The sequence below is a fragment of the Emydura macquarii genome, unplaced genomic scaffold, assembly GCF_026122565.2.
Source record: "Emydura macquarii macquarii isolate MOO-44397 ecotype Brisbane River unplaced genomic scaffold, CSIRO-AGI_Emac_v2 contig_3343, whole genome shotgun sequence".
NCBI classification, from domain to species: domain Eukaryota; kingdom Metazoa; phylum Chordata; order Testudines; family Chelidae; genus Emydura; species Emydura macquarii.
The window spans coordinates 6,982,216-7,000,497 of NW_027133480.1; the positions used below are offsets into that span (position 1 = coordinate 6,982,216).

The 18,282-nt window shown below is 39.2% G+C and overlaps 1 protein-coding gene across 1 annotated transcript; it reads right to left on the reverse strand.

Moving 5' to 3' along the window:
* Positions 1-497: 497 nt before the first annotated feature.
* Positions 498-15,532, reverse strand: BNIP3 (BCL2 interacting protein 3). Its single transcript, XM_067533467.1, has 6 exons — positions 15,332-15,532; positions 9,811-9,994; positions 8,524-8,608; positions 4,004-4,110; positions 3,753-3,902; positions 498-1,713 (listed from the first exon to the last, which is right to left on the reverse strand). The coding sequence occupies exons 1-6, from the start codon at positions 15,375-15,377 to the stop codon at positions 1,662-1,664; spliced, it is 624 nt and encodes a 207-aa protein (XP_067389568.1). The 5' UTR covers positions 15,378-15,532; the 3' UTR covers positions 498-1,661.
* Positions 15,533-18,282: the final 2,750 nt, after the last annotated feature.

Genomic DNA, 18,282 nt, shown 5'->3' on the forward strand with positions numbered 1-18,282 from the left:
AAATATACTTTTTTTTCTTGGACATTTCATCTGACAACCACTCAAATACCAAAATAAATTGTTGAATAAAAAGCATCAGTTATAATTCCTCATGACTTTGGCTCCCAATCATGGAATGAACTCAGCAGAAGTTCAGGTGTCTACCCACACAGAGCTCAGCTAGGGTTATAATGAGTAAAACTGTGTCAGGATTTTTAGGTTCCAAATTGCATCTATTTTCAAATGCTTACAATTTGATGGGAAAGATTATTCAGAAACTAAAGAAATCATATAAATCCATAGTTGAAACATTATTTAAAAAAAAAAAGTACAAAAACAAGTCTTGTTCCTGCAAAGGCACATGTACTTAACTTCATACACGAGGAGTCTGACTCGCAAAGATAAACATGTATAACTGGCTTCAGGATTGGGGCCCAGGTCATGAGTGCCACTTCTTGCCTTTGCAGCAGAAACTATTCCCCATAGCTGTGATGACACTGTTGGTGATAGGACACAAACACCGTGTGCAGTTAATGGAGCTGTTGTAAACAGCCACATTAATTTCAGTTCCATTCCAAGCACAAAAGAAAAAAGTCAACATTTGCCAAATGATAAAGAGAAAATCTATGTTAGGAGCAAATTTATTTTTAAACGATGTTATCACAAACAAAATAGATTTGACTTTGCGTCTGCAGATCACGTGTACACCCGCGTGTGCATAATAAAAGACACTGCCTTAAGGGGAAACAACTCTGAATCCAGAATATTTTTTTAAAATACATAAGACTTCCTATGAATTTGGCAAAGATTTTTTCTTTTTTTTTTTTTTTGACTTATTATAGTAAGATGAAATTCCTGAATCAAAATGAGTTCCATTCATACATATAAATAAGCATGTATGCTGTTCCTTCAGCTTTATAAGAGAAGTAGGCCAATTTAGGATGGAAATACGATTTTTTGCCAACAAATCAAAAAAATTCTTTAAAAGCTATATTTTGCAAGAAGGTACAGCAAAAGAATTTTAGTTAACTGAAAAATAATAAAGGGCACTGCAAAGAAAATAATGTGTTAGGCACTGAGGACCAAATTTTAATTGAGGCTTTTGTGGACCAGATTCTGAGCTGCTATAAGTCAGCATAGTTCCACTGAAGCTACGCCGTATGTACCAGCTGAGCATCTAGAGAATGTCTTAACATTTCATGTCTCTCATATGCAAAATGAAAAATAGCTAATCAAAACTTTAAGTAAATGATGTCACCTCAAATCAAATCATAGGATTCTCTAATAGCATATATAAGGCCACACTTTAATAATGATAATATTTTCTTTTTCTGAAATATTTAGATGGTTTAGATGAATTCCTACCTGCATCAGAATCAGTATATGAAAGCTAAGGGTTTATTTTTTAACACAGGTTTTTTTAATTTTCAATATTTCCCCAGCAAGCATCACAGCAGATATTAATCAATCTGAAACATGCTTTATAAATTGATCTAAAAATTATACATGATTGCTTGGCTTCAGTATCTCTTCTACTCTACTACTAAAGTAGTAACACATTTACAGAACAAACAGTACAGCTCAATGTAGCTATCACTAGCTCAGAAGTTCCTGCCATTCACCATTTGTATTCCCAGATGGATATTGTCATTACTTCAAGCCTGACCGAATTCATCCTCCCTTTAAAAAGTGCTGGTTGTAGTTGTGGTTGTCAGACGTCTTCCGATATAAATCCTTGGGGCAGAGAATATATGTGAACAAGTGTTGCATTCATTTTAAAAAGACTGTACAGCATGTAAGGAATGCTTTTTCCCTCATCAGATAACTACCTATGTAACTTATAATAGCAGCTTCAGCACCTGCTATAGTTAAGATTACAAAACAGTTTCTGTTATAAACACCTATTTTCAGTTGTTCGTAATTGTGTGTACTCTTGTCCCATAAGTCACACCGGATTTTAAGAGGCAAATAATGTGCTCAGTGTCAGCTGTGTTACACCCACTGTTATTTGATTTAGTGTTTTCATCAATCACTTTTTATTATTTGTTCGTTATTTCACTATTGTTCTACATTCTGTCCTATATTTATTTGCTCTCCTCAGTTGAAAGAAATGACCGCTATGAATATTACCATTGTGACCCCATTTAAACGCAACAGTTTATTAAGGTGTTACAAGTTGTGATCTTGTGCTATTGTGTGCCTAAGTGAGCTGAATGTTGCAAGTTCAGAGCAATTCTGGAAAGTCAAGTAATGAAGTACATATTATGTTACACTAGTCTTGTTTGTACTTCGAAGGAATACTTCAGTGTGTTGCTATAAAATCTTGAACAGTCATATAGTTTTTCATTTCTATTTATTTATATAATCAACTTTGTAGACTAATTTTAAGTGATTTTCAACACATTTAAGATTTGGGGGAAGTAAGATTGGTTTGTTTAAAATCAGTTTTTACTTTATTAAGTTAATAGTGTCTAGGATTTGTACATGAAGATCACTAATCTGCACCCTCATACACCTAGAAGTGCGTGTTCCTTTCAAGTACTTCTCCCTTACCAGTCTGACCCTAATGCATTGGATTGGGTGTGTGAACAGAGAGGAAAGAAGGGAATGTCCATCAGGGAAGGAATGCTGAAAACAAGCCAATAGGATTATTGTAAACAGCACTGCCATACTCAAGTTATTGAGCCTCATTGTTGTCTCATGTTCAACAGCTTTACAATGGTGTAACCCCTTGGACTGCAAGAAAACTAGTGCCTATTTACGCTGGTATGAGATCAGAACAAGTCATGTTACCCTGTGGAATGAGCAAGCTTTATCTTGTTTATTTATAATACAATGGCTCTGAGAAATGTGGCATACCTTCCACACACAAACACACACACACACACACATACCCCCTCCCCCACCTCTGGAACTTCCAGAGGCCTCCAGGATCTACATAGGTGAGTGAGAGGGCAGAGACTGGGTAGGAAGAATGGGGCTGGTGGGGAAGCAAATCATCCCATTAGCCTCACAGAGATTCCTTGGAAAAGACAATTCTGGACTGTCATGTATCTCCTCTCTACAAAGCTCACCCCCCAAGGGTTGTGGGAAGTCCCTTGTGAACCTCCATGGGAGAGGGCCTGAGTGGACATGGGGCCTTAATGTAGATGGGCTTCGCCTCCCACAGATTCCCTGACAGATATTCTGTGGGGATACCTGGGTGGATGGAATTAGGGGATTGATCTCTTCCCCTAGTCCCTTTCCTACAGGTGTGATTGAAGGTTGTTCTGATCTGGCCCAATGCTCTTTGAAGAAGACCCCTCCCATTGTTTTTATACTAGGTCATGTGTTTCAGAAACATGCACAATAAAACTCACTGGCTTTTTTTAGTTAAAGTTAAAATCCACCCATCACAACAGAACTGAATATTACGAATTGTATAATTTGTATAATTGTATAATTCCTAACTTCAACTTTTGACCGTTCTTTAGGTAAGGCCTCAAATAAAGAGAAAAGCATTGAGGAAAAACGATCCATGCAACAATGCCACAAGCAACAGGTAGGAGACTTGCAAAATATAAGATGACTGGCCAGGTCTGGCCATGTTTTATTTTGCTTCTGTGATAAAATAGCTTCAAAGTAGTGTATACTGGTTAGTGAATAACTGATCACTGTGGTTGTACCATTTACATTTTAAGCATATGAAGAAGGTTGGGATGACACTATTCAGAGAATAGATGGGAGAAAGCTAAAGTAGAATGACTTTCTTTTTTTAAAAATAAAGAACTTACCCTAGCCCTATGGCAAGCAAATGAGAGAGAAGCAGAGATGGAAGGAAAACCTTTAGAAATTCTGCTGAGAATATGCCTCCTTTCTTCATCATGCTTGTGTTTCTCATGCTGAGAGAAGCAGCACGCTTGGGGTGTTTAAAGAGAAATTCCCTAGTTTAGAAAGGGAAAACAAACATCATGTTACCATATAAATTTACCACCAGAAAAATAAAAGCCTTATCAGAGGGATTACAGATGCTGAGGACACTCACTTTGGTGGGATGTTCTCAGGCCTGCTGGACCAATCCCATATCCAGTCTGAATTTTTCTGCAAGAGTCTTTCTACTTCTTTTCTTCTTTCAAGAAAATCTTCTTCAGACTAAAACAAAGTCTTTATCAATCAGTGCATTGGACTGTTGTGACTACACAAACCACCACCACCACCACCCTTTTAAAAACTAGATTGACTTACAGAATTTGACTGTTTTCTGCAAGGACTCTCTCTGGTTTTCCCCAACCTAAGACCCTCTCAAGTTGTACCGTCACAATGCAGCCCTCTGATCTGTACCCCCTGCTAATTCTCAAGTTCACTTGCAGTATCCACGTTTTCCTCTAATTCAGTATTCAATGCCTTCCTTCTATGCTGGGTGTTTACCTCAGGCTGATTATTTTTTATTTTATTTTATTTTGGAAAATTTCAGCCAAAATGGTTCGATCACTTCTGAGAACAGGGCTAGGGAAAAAATTGTTATGCCCATGATGATAAAATGTGAAAAGCTCTCTTGTCCCCATGCTTTGGCGCAGGGACTTGGAATTTGGCGCAGGGTGGCCTTTGTACCTTTTGCCATTTCTGTAAAAATGGGCACTGAGGAACAGATATGGGGACTGGCTAGGTGAGGAAAATGGGACTGATATGAGGCAGGGATAGGGAAGAGATAGGACTCTGACAGTGACAGACAGGCTTGAGGGAGATGGGTTAGAAGGTGTCAGACTTGGGGGGTGGGAACAGGCAGAAGGATCTATGAGCACAAGAGTACACTCCCTTCCAGAGCCTGGAATGGAATCCAAGATTCCTAGTCTCATCATTCCACTGCTGTCAGCAAATAACTGAAACTCCAAGCAAACCCTCTCATCCTGCTCTAGTGGTGCGCCATATAGAAGACAACAACCTGTATCAGTTACTCCCTTAGCTCACTTGGCAAGGTCTGCATGCTGGATCTAAAACTTCCAAGCCGGCTGACCCATGAGGGTTTCAATATGAGGCCACATTATGGAATGTCCGTGTTTTCAGTTTGCTTTTTTAAAAACCTAAGAAACTACACGCAAACATGGTGGGAAAAAAACAAACAAAAAAGCCCCCCCACCACATTAAGGTTACAAAGTCAAGCACTCAAAAGTTAGGAAATACCAGAATTGAGGATCTGTGCAATCTTAATTCAGTCCCCTTGTGTATATGCATTATGATACAGCCTTTAATTACATGACCACATACTTATTTTTTCCATAGGACCCCTGCCTCATTCTGTGCACAGGATAGACTCGCTTTGAAGATGAATCAGGATTCAGTAGAGAAGGAGATGATTGTCTGGAGAATCTCTGCCTTATGTGTTGCAGAAGTTGGAAGGTGTGTAGTGGATGAGGCAGGGGACAGCAGGGAAAGAAAAGGATGGTTTCATGGTAAAGTAGTTGAATAGTGACCTGGGGCATCTGCTACAGAATGCCTGTGATACTGGGCAAATCACCTTAAACCTTAAATCTTTTCACACTTGGTCACTAATTATTTGAACAAGTTTTAAGATGCACTTTGATAAGTTTATGAGCACAATTATACAACAGAGTTGCCTACAATAGAAGGTGAATGGACTTGATGACCCAGGAGGTCTCTGCCAGTCCTATACTCCTATGTTCCTTGTTTTTTTTGAGTGCCTGACTTGAGACTCTTGCATCTGATTTGCAGTTCATAGCTGCAACGGGAGCTGTGCTTTCAACGTATAGCTATGTAATGCTAAATTCTTGGAAAAATAAGATCTTCAGCATCTCAAATTGGGTACCAAAATACTTTTTACCTTAATCTCTCCATGCCTCTGTTTCCCATCTGTGAAATGGGGATAACAACACATCCCCATCTCACAGAGGTGTTGTGAAAATAAATTCATTGATGTTTGTGAAGAGTTCAGATACCACAGTAATGAGCACTACAGAAAAGCCCATGAGGAAATTAATAATTCCGTCTTCAGAGCAGCACTGGAATAATATGCAGAAAATAAGGCCTGAGGCCACACATTAAACAATGAGGCGAAAACAAAATATTGAATAGCTCATTAAGTATGCACTGTATGAGGCAGGGGTCCTGTGTTTCTGGGGGAAAGTATGTGATCAGGTAAGCGAAGACTATGATAATGTGTACACACAGGGAGGCAAATTAAGGTCGTATAGAACTTTAATTCTGGCATTTTGTGACTTTCAAATGCTTGATTTTGCAATCTTATTTTCTTTTAATGGAGGTTTTCTTTTGTGTGTAATATATCAACAGTTCACTCATGATATATACCTGGACTGTACCTACATAGATAATTTAGTCAGCTAGTTTCTTGCAGGAGCTGCAGAGAAAGTGGGTCTTTGAGAAACATTTAAATGAGGAGAGAGAAGTAACTTTAGAAACCACCTCAGAAGGGATCAGTGCATTTGATACATGATTTGGTGAGATGGAGTAAAAGGAGAGAAAGGATAGAGGAAATGCAAATTAATTTTCTATTTTTAAAGGCAAGTATAGTGGCATTCCTTTTTTAGATTTAGAGGAAATACAGCACATGTGAGGGCACAATGAACTGTTATGCTGGTATTCTCAAATAACTTACCATATGTTGTTATTTCTCCTTTGTACTAGGGTAGTAATTAGAGGTCCTAATTGAAATCATAGCCCTATTGTGCTAAGTGCTGTCCAACAACCCCAGCCCTGGAAACATTACAATCTGACAATGGACAAGAGAAAAGAAGTAGTAGGTATCGCACTTTCCAGATGGAGACCTGAGGTCCAAAAAGAGTGACTTGACCAAGATCACACAGGAAATCTGTGGCAGAAATGGGAAATGACCCCAGATCTCCTGAGTCCAAGTACAAAGTCTTTACCACAAGGCCAACCTTCTTCTCAGTGATGTGTGTATGTATACACTATTATGGTGAAAGTTGCTAATGTCATTCAGGTTACAAGTCATGCATATAGAAATACTCCGGATGAAACTCTCGATGCATCCAGACAGCTGATTACTTGGGTTAAAGCATAGGATAGATAGATAGGGAGGTCATCCTTACATTTAACTGAGTTACTGATCACACTTTATCTACAAAAGAGTTTTAGATGAAACATTTAAAGAAGAATAGCAAGTATCTAATAGAGACTGTGTAGACCTGTGATTTTAGCCTTATATCAGCAACTTGACAATATTCAGTACATAAAATGTGACTTTTTGCTTCCAATGAATATCCTTTTCTTATCCTGATTTACCAGATGTATTTGTTACCAACAGTATCTCAAGTATTTCAAAAGTAATAAATAAATGTTTTAATATATTTAATATATAAAATATTAAGGGTAAATTATCAAAGCAACAAGTAGAAATGTACCTACTCAGTTCCAGTTATTAAAGTGAATACGGATCATATGGCTTAATCTCAGTTCATTGCTTTTATAATTTACCTCTGAGGCTATAATTTCTAACAGACCAAAGGAAGGATTTTTTAGGCCCAAAGTTATTCCTTTTAAATTCATGATGCACTCATTGCAGCAGATTATTATTTAGAAATAAAACCAACAAACACCTGCTGGTATAAACCTGAGCAATGCAAAGGGGTGACAGTCATGTTAGGAGAAGGACATTTCTGCCTTGCAGGTCATCTATATGACGTCAGGGAATATTGATGTATCTATATTTTATATATGGTCCCTGTTGTAATATCTGAGCACCTCACAATTTTAATGGCTTTTATCCTCCAAAACTGCTGTGTGGTAGGGAAATATTATCCCCATTGTACAGACGGGCAACTGAGACCATGAGTAGATTGTGTGACCTTGCCCAAGGTCACACCAAGATGTAAGTGGCTGTGCTGTGAATCAAACGCAGGTCTCCTTGTCGCCTACCTACTGAACCATTCTTCCTAATCACTACTGTAAATTCTGAAGGTGAACATTTTTACCTATGTGTATGGAATTTTTCAAAGAAGCCTAAGGAACTCCGGCACTAAACTGCCAATAAGACAATGGAAATTGGGCACCTAACTCCCTTAGGTTCCTTTTGAAAATCACAGCTCATGTTTTCAAAAAGTGACTATGCAAATTAGTGGCTTAGAACTGTCCATATATGGGGCCTGATCCTACGAAGTCCTAGGATATGTCTACACAGCAATAAAACACCTGTGGCTGGCTTGGGCTGCAAAACTGCAGTGTAGATGGTTGGGCTTGGGCTGAAGTCTGTCCTCTGGGACCCTGTCCTCTCGCAGGGCCCCAGAGCTTGGGTTCCAGCCTGAGCTCAAACATCAACACTGCAATTTTACAGCCCTGCAGCTTGAGCCCCGCAAGCCCAAGTCAGCTGATATGGGCCACCCATGGGTGTTTGATTGCAGTGTACACATACTCTTAAACTCCTGAGTGTCTAAGGAATCTCTCAGGAGTAAAGTTACTCAGTAGTTTAGTCTTTGAAGTATCAGTCTCATCTTTTCTATGTATGCTTTATATTAGTTTTGAAACTGTGATAGTCACAGACACATTCTCACAGGAAGGCGATTTAACTTTTACCTGAGAGCTATTCTTCTCTCCATTGCTGTGACTCTCCGTTTCAGAAGCTCTGTTAATGTCCTGAGGCGTCTGGGCACGAGGAGGGCTTTGCAAAGAGAAGCACAAGGAGGGGGAAAGGTCTCATTACATTCTTCATGCTGAAATTCTCTATGCAGGGAGCTAAAAGTTAGTGAACAAACCTTGTTGGCACAGCTGCAGATTCTCCTACTGGGCAGTTACAGCATGGGCAGGACCAGCACAAGCTTCTTCACTAATCTGCCTCAACCCCGACCTAATGGAGGGACGCAGTACAACCCCCACCCTCCACTCTCATTTGACTGCATCTGACAAGAAGGAAGCTGGTTTACTTTTGCAGATGTGGACATTTGTCTACAAGGTTACTGGATTTGGCCCCACAACACAGTTCATAAATATCACTGAAGAATGGCAGATAGACCATAGACAATGATGGCTTTTGGCCTGCATTCAAACCAGCCACCTAGAAATGGGAGGTTCAACCTCCTCTTGCCCATTTCATAAGCCTTCCAGTTCCTTCAATCAAATTAAACTTTACAGTGCAGACCCTCCACTGCGGTAAATTGTCATGGCCCCATTGAAATAAAAGTCAATTTATGAGAGCTGCTCCATATATAAATTGTTTTTATATGCTGCTACTAGAAAGCTCTATGGTCTGTAAATTAGATATAAGCCAAAGCATCATCATTTCAGCAATGACCTAAAGTCTTCTAAATAAATATAGCACCACAAGCACACATTTTGTTTTTATCATCCCCTTTTTACCATTACTTTTCCATACAGCTAATAAAGTAACACCTTACACCTTAGGAATGGCATTGGCACTGTTTCGGCACAGGCTGATTATACAATCTCTTAGGATGGCAGCCACCATGTGCTAGTCCGGGCGGTGAAATCATCAGATTTTCTTTTATTAAAGCATGACTATTGCCAGTGATTAAGCAGTGTATCTGTGCAAAGCGCATCTGATGCTGATACACTTTCCCTACAAAGTCACAGCATGTCAAAACCCTTGAGAAGGCCCTTTCACAATGTGGTGACTTTTCCATGGCTTATAATTTCTTTATGGTTTCAGAATGGGCTGCTGCAGAAACAGTGTTCCTATTTTTAACCTATGTTTAAAAGAAACCTACCTTTTGGTTGTGAATTTTTATACAGACATAAATGTATGTGTATATAAACACATGCACAATATAAGTAATCACACACATACACGGAAAATTGCACTTATAGTAAGCACTGCCGTGTTTGTAATAATGTATTTATAGCTACCTATCACAGCGTGAGCTTTCTCTTGAACTGCTTCTTCCAGATTCATGCTGGGCATCTAGGAGTATTTTCTCCATGTCCCCATTGTAAATAGAAATAGAGTCCGGTACTTGCTCTTGGCTTGTTGGCTGGACAGTATTACCATTGCCATTTCCATTGCTGCTAAAGTGCAGTTCCACCCAGGAACCTGCTCGGCAGAATTAAAAACAAAACAGGAAAAAGCCACAGAGACAAGTATTAAAAGTTAAAAAAATAGACCAACACCCACATAACACTTTTCAAGTTAGGTGTGATAATCTCAGTCCCGCTTTCTATGAAGTGGGTGCACCTGGTACACACAGATTATTGCTGGTTAAGAGTAAAACTATTGTAACAAGCCTTTCAAAGGGCTAAAGCTGTAACCCTTTCGATTATATTCAAAATAGTTATCGAAAGACATTTTTTCCCCATGGTAAATATACTGATACTGTTCATATTGTTTGTTCTTTTTATGCCACTTTCCTGTGTGTTACGGACCTGATCTAAAGCCCATTAAAGTCCATAGGGGTCTTTGAATTGACTTTAATGGGCTTTAGATCAGGCCGTCATACATTTGTGTAATATGGTTTGTTTTGTGGCAACTGCACACTTGTGGACAACAAACTGTGTAAAAGGAGCTTTAAGAGCTAGACTGTCAGATCTCCCACCGGGGTGACTTTTCAGTGTGATGCAAAATGTACACTAAAGTTCTGCCCAATGCCTTTAGTATTCCAGCTAATGAAGTGGGGAAGAATGCCTACCAAATGCTTAGCTGCTTTTCTTGGAAAGCTAATACGTCATGCAGTTCTGATTCACAGGAGAAACATGATAGTACAAAGTGTCTACATCTATGCTTAGATAGAGAAGCTTTTATTTTAAGTCACTGGGATAGTCCACTGTGTACATCTTCATGGGTCAATGCAGTTGAAAGATATGGATTCTCATATCAAGAATTGACTTCCTCTGCCAATGTTTTAACAGTTAATTTATTCAAAACGTTGTGCTTGTTTAACTTTTTCATTAAACACATTTTAAAGCATTACTGTTAGGCAATAAGGGATGTTTGGCAAATGTTAGATCAGCTATTGCTACCTAAAATATATTGAAGATCAGTTGACATTGACATATTAATTTGTCTTATCAAAATGTATTCAGTAACAATTAACTTCCATGTTAATGCACCAACCAGTATATCAAAGGACCTAGAGTTGGTTCTTCATTTATAAAATCAGCTAAGTGGATAATACTTAAATAATTATATATATATACACACGAGTCAATGGAGTTTGTTTATATAAAATGTTGATATACACAGACCTTTACAATAGTAAATATAGACATAATATAGTGTCCCTACCCTGAAAAGTTTATAATCTATAGTCATTCCAGGCACAATACAATTAACACAAGTAGGCAGATGACAGTGGAGTTGTATTTGCATTTTGGTGAAGATAATAGGTGGGACTTTTAATGTGTGAATGAGGAAAGGGGAGGTAGGGGCATGTATTAACTGGAGGGACAATTCTTACCAGAGGTTTAAATGAAGCCAAAAAATCAGGACTATGACTAGGAAAAGAAATAGGTAGGGCAGAGGCTTGAGCAGAGTGTAGGGGGCATGTCCTACACAAAGAAATGAAATCAGCAGCTTTCATAGAACGCAGAAGGAGTGGAGTCAAAGCAGAGATTTGTGAAGTATGAAATGTAATTGGAGTGAAACAACAGAGAGGATCTTGCTGGCTGTGTTCTGAGTAGATTGAATGTTGGAGATAAGACAGGAATCCAGTCAAGTCAATTTGTGTAGTGGGTAACTAATTGGACAATTTTAATACCCTTCCTTTAAAAAGTGGATATCCATATAATGCTTTGCATGAAAATAACTTGGGATACCAAAGTTGGGGAAAACATTTCACAAGACCACCACCTGTTGCCTTCCTAACTGTTCATCTATCTGACGGTCTCTACAAAAACCTTTCTTCCTTGTTCTGATTTGTCCTGGTGGAATTCCTGAAAAAAGCTCAGAAGAGTCATCAGCGTGGATGTGATGTGACTGTGGTCCTGGCTTCTGCACCTTCAGCAGTTTGAGCCTATGATCTGGCTTCCATCCTGTCCTGCCTTGCTCCAAATGCCTCTTCCAGCCCCCGCCCACCTTTTGCTCCTCCATTTACTGTGTAGGATATGAAAGAACTTAAATTGAAACTATGCCTGTCCATATTCACCTTTACAGGGAAAAAGAACAGCTCATCAACAGATGGTGCGCTGGTGACACTACCTAACTCAGCCAACCATCAGACAATACAGACTATACTTGCATAATACAATCCTATTGGTGAAAGTACCATACTTTAAATCTTTGGTTTTTGCTAGCACGCTAGAAAAATATTAATCAAATAGTTCTTGTCCAAAGCACACCAGAAATATAGAGGTTGCTTTTGTACATACATGCAATGAACTGATTACTACCTCACATGCTGTCAGCTTTGTACCCAAATAATTTAACATGCTTTACTATTGTGAATCTGGACATGATCTTTTTATAGAATAATTATATTTGATTATTTAAATAATGTTTAAAGCACTTTGAACTTGAAAGATGTTACCTTAATGCTAAGTTAATGTTTGAATAGGTAACCTTTTAATCACAGTAATTACTCAGCATTTTATCTCTGATTGCAAATGGCCACTCATTCTTTCTGACTTACAGCAATGTTAGAGTGTAGTGATAATTTAGTGTTTATGACTGATTTTAGACTTTTAAAATATTTCTGTATACCTGCAATTATTAGAATGCACAATAATATCTGATTAGAGTAAATGGTTATATTAGGCCATTCTAAACAAGTGGAAATCAAAAGTAATTCTCTATTAGCATGCTATGATAATACCGAAGACCTGTTTTATTTCTGCAGCCTTTAAGGGCCCATCTGTACAACAGATGCAAGTGTAAGGAGCCCCCAGCTGCAACTGAGTTAAATCACAGTTCCATCTTTTAGTCTTTGAACAAGATCAAAATATGTTTTAACTGTGTTCTCATGATGAAAGAGGTCTGGGCATGATTTGTAAGCACTGTACAGACAGAGCATCAGATAATGGCTAGTGGTAATAGTGTTAAAATTGTCAAAATCCTAGCTCTCAAATCCATTATTAATGATCATTTCTTATTTATTCAGCTCCACAGACATGCAAAACTGCTTCAAACAGCAAACTAATTAAAACCAATTAAAACATAATTCAGACACAACACAGCTATGTATGACAGAATATAGGGAGGACAAGAGTTATGACACTAAAAGTTCATGAGCTAAAACTTATATTTACATACACACCATGTTAGTTCTTCTTTTCTGTGCATTTGGATATTCTAGTGATTGGAGCTATAGCTAGATTACTATAAATGAGTTGCTGCAATAGAGATTAGATACAGAGGACATATGTTTTTATAAAGAATGGGAACATTAACAAGAGGGTGGAAGTGGAGCGGGGCTGGAGGGCCACCTGAATGGAATGAGTCATGGGGAGGGATTTGAAGAAAAAGAATGTTAACTGGTGCACTGGACCAGGCAGTATTATGCAAGAATAAGGACTAGCATGAGACAAGGCATGGAGTCCCTTGTGGGATTATCACTGGATTTGTGAATCCCTTTAGTACAATACTTCCAAAATTAGTCAGTGCACAGAACATTTGCAAAAAATTCCAAAGTCTGAAATGGTAAATTGCTATGAGAGAAGGCAAAACTCTATTTTACAGTTAGAAGAGTCTCTCTCTACATCAAAACCTCATGGTCAGTGAAATCCCCATTTAAAACAATTTTCCTTCACATGCCTTAATGCTCATTGTCTTAATCCTCGCCTACCCAACAAACTTCTTTGCACTTCCAACATACCATCAAAAGTAACGTGCAATTACACTAGATCACACACCCTCTTAACTCTGACTCAGTACCTTTTGCTTTGCAAATAACACATTCTGTACTTTACCAAGGTGCACATGTCTCTTGAGAATCTATCCTAATCTAGCTGTCCTTAGAGGTGAGGTTGTGTGCTTGAGATTTCAGTGCTTTTTGAACGTGTTCCATTCTTTCATCCTATTCAGAATATTTCATCACCGTTGTCAGCAAGACATTGAGCCAGCGTTGATTTCCCTGGTGGAGAAGTAGATGTCCCTCTTCATGAGCTCTCTGAGAATCTCCTGCCAGAACTGCTATAAAATTACAAACTCAAGATACATAAAATAGAACTTAATTTCCCAAGAAAACCTGATATTTATATCCCAGATGTTAAGCATGGGTTTGTCAGGCAAACTTTTCCTCATGTCCCATTCCAGATGTGGTACCCATATAAATGTTTGCCTATTCCAGCCTTTCCAACTAAGAGATGAATAAGAGACATATCGGGTGAAGTCCTTTTATGCAATGTGTGTCCAATTGCATGTGTCAGTGATAAGAGAAATAAGACTATCTGGGTCCCTTTAAAAAAAATAATTTTCCAAGGCCCTGAGAGTTACAAAACAGCCTCTTGTGGTTTGCAACTTGCGTAACTCCTAAACAGTCATCATAAATACAGTGGGCAATCAAGTAAACCAAATCTCTCTGTTTGTCACGTTGACACAAAGAGAAATCCCAGAGAAGAGTCAGAAATATTGAGTACACTAGACTTTGTTTATTTCCAAACCTCCCATGTATGTAGGAAATACCCACTTTCTCCAAATTGAGGTGAATAAGGAAGGATTCATTTAAGATTTTCTGCAAACCGATTTCCATATTTTTAAAACAAAAAGTATTGCAAATACATGCCGTGATTTCACTTCCTCTTTCACCCTCAGTAAAACATGCATATGTTCTAACTCAATCTCACTTTTTTCCATATCCATGCTGCCGAAATATTTTGAAACAAGAATATATTCAGTCAAATTATTAGTTTGTTGCAAGGGGTGCAAATGACAAAACTAGAACCGGTAAATTTGAACATAAAGACATTACACGACAGCTCATTATTATTTCATTCCTGTAAAAGATCAGTGTGTTAGGTGCTTCCCGGGGGAAGAACCCACCAAGCCTGCCCCATGGAGCTCACAATCTAAGGAACACAATTGATATCAGGCAGTGTTGTATACAGTATCCCCAAGTGCCTTTCATCAATAGGGGCTATTGATGGCAAAAGAATGTAATTTCTGTGGTAAGGGTGAGATTGTCAAAGCAGTGACTGTGTGACTTTTCAATTCCTCACATTAACCCTGTGTCTAGCCCAGGTACAATAATCCCACGCGACGTGGAGTTAATTGCTCCAGCCCTGAATGTTCCCTGCGCAGGGCGGGCTAATCACACCGTCCGTTTGCAAGTGCTGACCTTTTATCCGTGCTGGGCAAGTTTCACATTGACTGCACCATTGTTACCGAGGAACAGTAGCCCCTGAGCGCAGGCGGGGCTCTTTCCCTAGCAAGGCCTGCCAACTCGAGGGCCCAGCCATTGCTAGTGAAGGGGGAAGGTCGCAGGCAGCGGGTGGCTCTTACCATGTAAATTCTCCTCTTGCAGGCTGACTCCCTCGCCCTGCGACATTATCTCTGGAGGCTTCTGAGCAGGAGCGTTTCTGTTTTCAGTCTGCCCTCGCTGCCTGCTCTCTCCCGCCGACGCTGCTGCTGCTGCTGCCTGCCACCACGTACACACAAGCGGGCACTGACCAGCAGCTGACACGGTCTGTTATTGTTGTTGCTGCTGCTGCAGCAGCTGCAGGTTCTGGGGGTTTGTTTGTGATTATGACGTCTCGAGGGAACGGGCCGTCCTGATTGGTTGTCATCACATTCCTCCCCCTTTGCGCCTGTAACACGCTGGCTGCCGAACTCAGGACGAGCCGGGGAGCTGCCAGAGAACGAGCACAGAAGCTGGACGCCAGAGAGCAGCCACTCAGCCAGCCAGCAAGGGCAGCTGCAGGCACTGCTTGACTCGCGCAGTCACTGTCCTCGGGGTCCTAGTGGCGCCTGCTCTTTCGCTCCGCTCTGGGGGAAGGCTGTTACAAATCGTTTTGCACATTACAGAGTTTAACCCCCAGCACCCGCAAACCCTGCCCAAGAAGCTCCAAAGTTACAACTCACACTCCTGATTGTGGCAAACAAGGGCTGGTTTGCATTGGACGCTAAGTATAGCTGGTGTGGCCAGTGGCAGTGGCCTCATTTCAGATTGGATGAGAAATCAAAGTGCTAGGTGGTTCCCCAGCGTACTAATGTGCATCGATTTCTGTGCATACAGGCGTGACCTCATTTTCTAGCACTAATGTCTGGATCATTTATTCATTCCTCAGCTTACTATGCGACTTGTTTACTTACCTTCCCTACTTTTTATTAATTGCACTGGCCTTTAGCCACTGTAGGCCTGGTTTACACCTAAACTTGGGTCAACCTAGCTACATCACATCAGGGTTGTGAAAAATTTCACAGCCTGTGTGACAGATCAACCTAAACTACATTGTGGATGCTGTTAGGTCAAAAGAAAAATTATTCTGTTAACCTAGCTATTTCTTCTCAAGGAGATGGATTTACTACAGCCATGGGGGGAAAAAAATCCCTTTTTTTGTTGCAAGAAATCTCTACGCTACAGTGCTACACATATTTCTGATCAGAAGTGCCATAGTCAAATCTCAGTTTTGTAAATTGCTTTTGCGTCATCTTTGGGAAATAAACAACATTTTATATTGATTTTTTTTTTAACTTTCAGCACTCTCGCTTTATTGGTGGCAAAAGGGTTCATAATTATATGTAGTTACAACACCCTGTGAGCACACATTTAATAAATACAATGTAATAAGAATTAGATCACTGCACAGCTATGAAAACACTGTTGTGTTGCATAGAAAAAATAGAAACATAGGTACAACAAGGAGCTGCTCCTTTCACATTCCTGATATCACCTGAAACTGTTTTCAGAAATTCCAGGAACAGTTAAAAATAAAAATGATTTAAAAATTAAGGGTCTGACCTAAAACTACTGCTCTTTACAAGCTCTTCTATTTTAACATAGATTTTGGCTATAAAATCAATAAAATAAAAAGGTTAACCTTTTGGAAAAGTTCTATTGAGTTTAATAGGGATGAAACTAATAGGGTTCTATAGAAATTATTCTAAAATCCTATAAACTGTAATAGGTTTTTTTCTTTCCATCCTATCGACTTCTATAGCAAGAATATATTTCATTAAATAAATGAGTATTCAAAAGCATATAGAAAGATGATCTTTTTCTTTTAATTCCATATAATCTTTCACAGAAAGAATAGGAACTGTCCACTCATATTTTATCACTTTTATGAGACCTTTTGAGCTCATGTAATATGAACTGAGTGGTTACACTGCATTCCCTAATGACATAAGGAACAATGCATGGTGTTCACTTGCTCGCTTATTAAGAGAAAACACTCCATTTTTTGCAAATTTAGTACATCATGGGATTACATGCCCTGCTAGTCAATGAATGACATTAACAGTAATCACTTTATATAATTTCTGAATCAGGTAATTCGACTCCACCTATTTAATTCATTCCTAAAGTTTAACTCTAGTTTGAATGTGTCAAGCATTGAAGTTTCTCCCACTTTCCTTGGCATACTTTTCTGCAGGCTAATAGATCTCACTGTCAGGAAATTTCCCCTGAACTTCAGCCTTAACTTTACTTTCAACCCATTAGTCTTACTTATATGCCCATTTACTATGCCAAATAAATTCCCTCTGTCACGCAAAAACCTCTTGATGCCAATTGGTAAAGGGCACAGGAGTACACAGGTGTACAAGGATCCACTGGGTTTATCAAAAGAATGCCATGTAAGGTCTCTAATGAAAGCCTGTGTCATGCTGGTCATCATAACCATTGCAAGATTAATGTACATAAAATATGTAAGGAGTTCTGTGCATATGTACAAAGGTCTGGCCTGGTCTAACTGGAGTGCAAATGAACTCCCAGGCATCCTTCAGTTAGTGACAAGCCTCCAGCAGGTTTTATCTGATGAATGGGATTTCAGCCATCCTGGCTGAAAACCCTGGGGAAAGGACTTGGGGGAAGGTATAGGAAACGGGGGAATGTCTTGTGAATTAAGTTTAGGCTCTAGAAATTGTGTTATGATTTTTAATATGTTTCCAATATTTTTACTTACTATCATTTGAATCTCTATTCTCTGATGATAAATTTATTCTTGTTTTCACTGTAAGTATACCTAAGTTTTGGGTGTTAAATGGAATGATGATCCTACGTTAAAACTAGTAAACAGGTATATAGTATCTGTTTGGGAGAGGCAAATCTGAGAGTTTTGTGAGTGTTCAGTGGAACAGGGACTGAGCACTCCAGAGGGACACTCGGAGGACTCAGGGATTGGTGTGTGCCTATTGCTAACATGTAGAGAGAGATGAGAACTGCGGAGGCCTAGAGGAGAGTGCTTATAGTGCCAAAGGCTGGTAGAATCAGGGAAATAATCTACACTAAG

Excerpts from the sequence above, each read along its gene's own strand:
- BNIP3 (XM_067533467.1), bottom strand. The coding sequence starts at position 15,377 with ATGTCGCAGGGCGAGGGAGTCAGCCTGCAAGAGGAGAATTTACATG. Across the intron at positions 8,609-9,810 it reads GAAAGCTCACGCTGTGATAG|CCCTCCTCGTGCCCAGACGC; the intron begins GTAGCTATAAAT and ends CTCTTTGCAAAG. Across the intron at positions 4,111-8,523 it reads GAGAGAAGAATAGCTCTCAG|TCTGAAGAAGATTTTCTTGA; the intron begins GTAAAAGTTAAA and ends ACTTTGTTTTAG.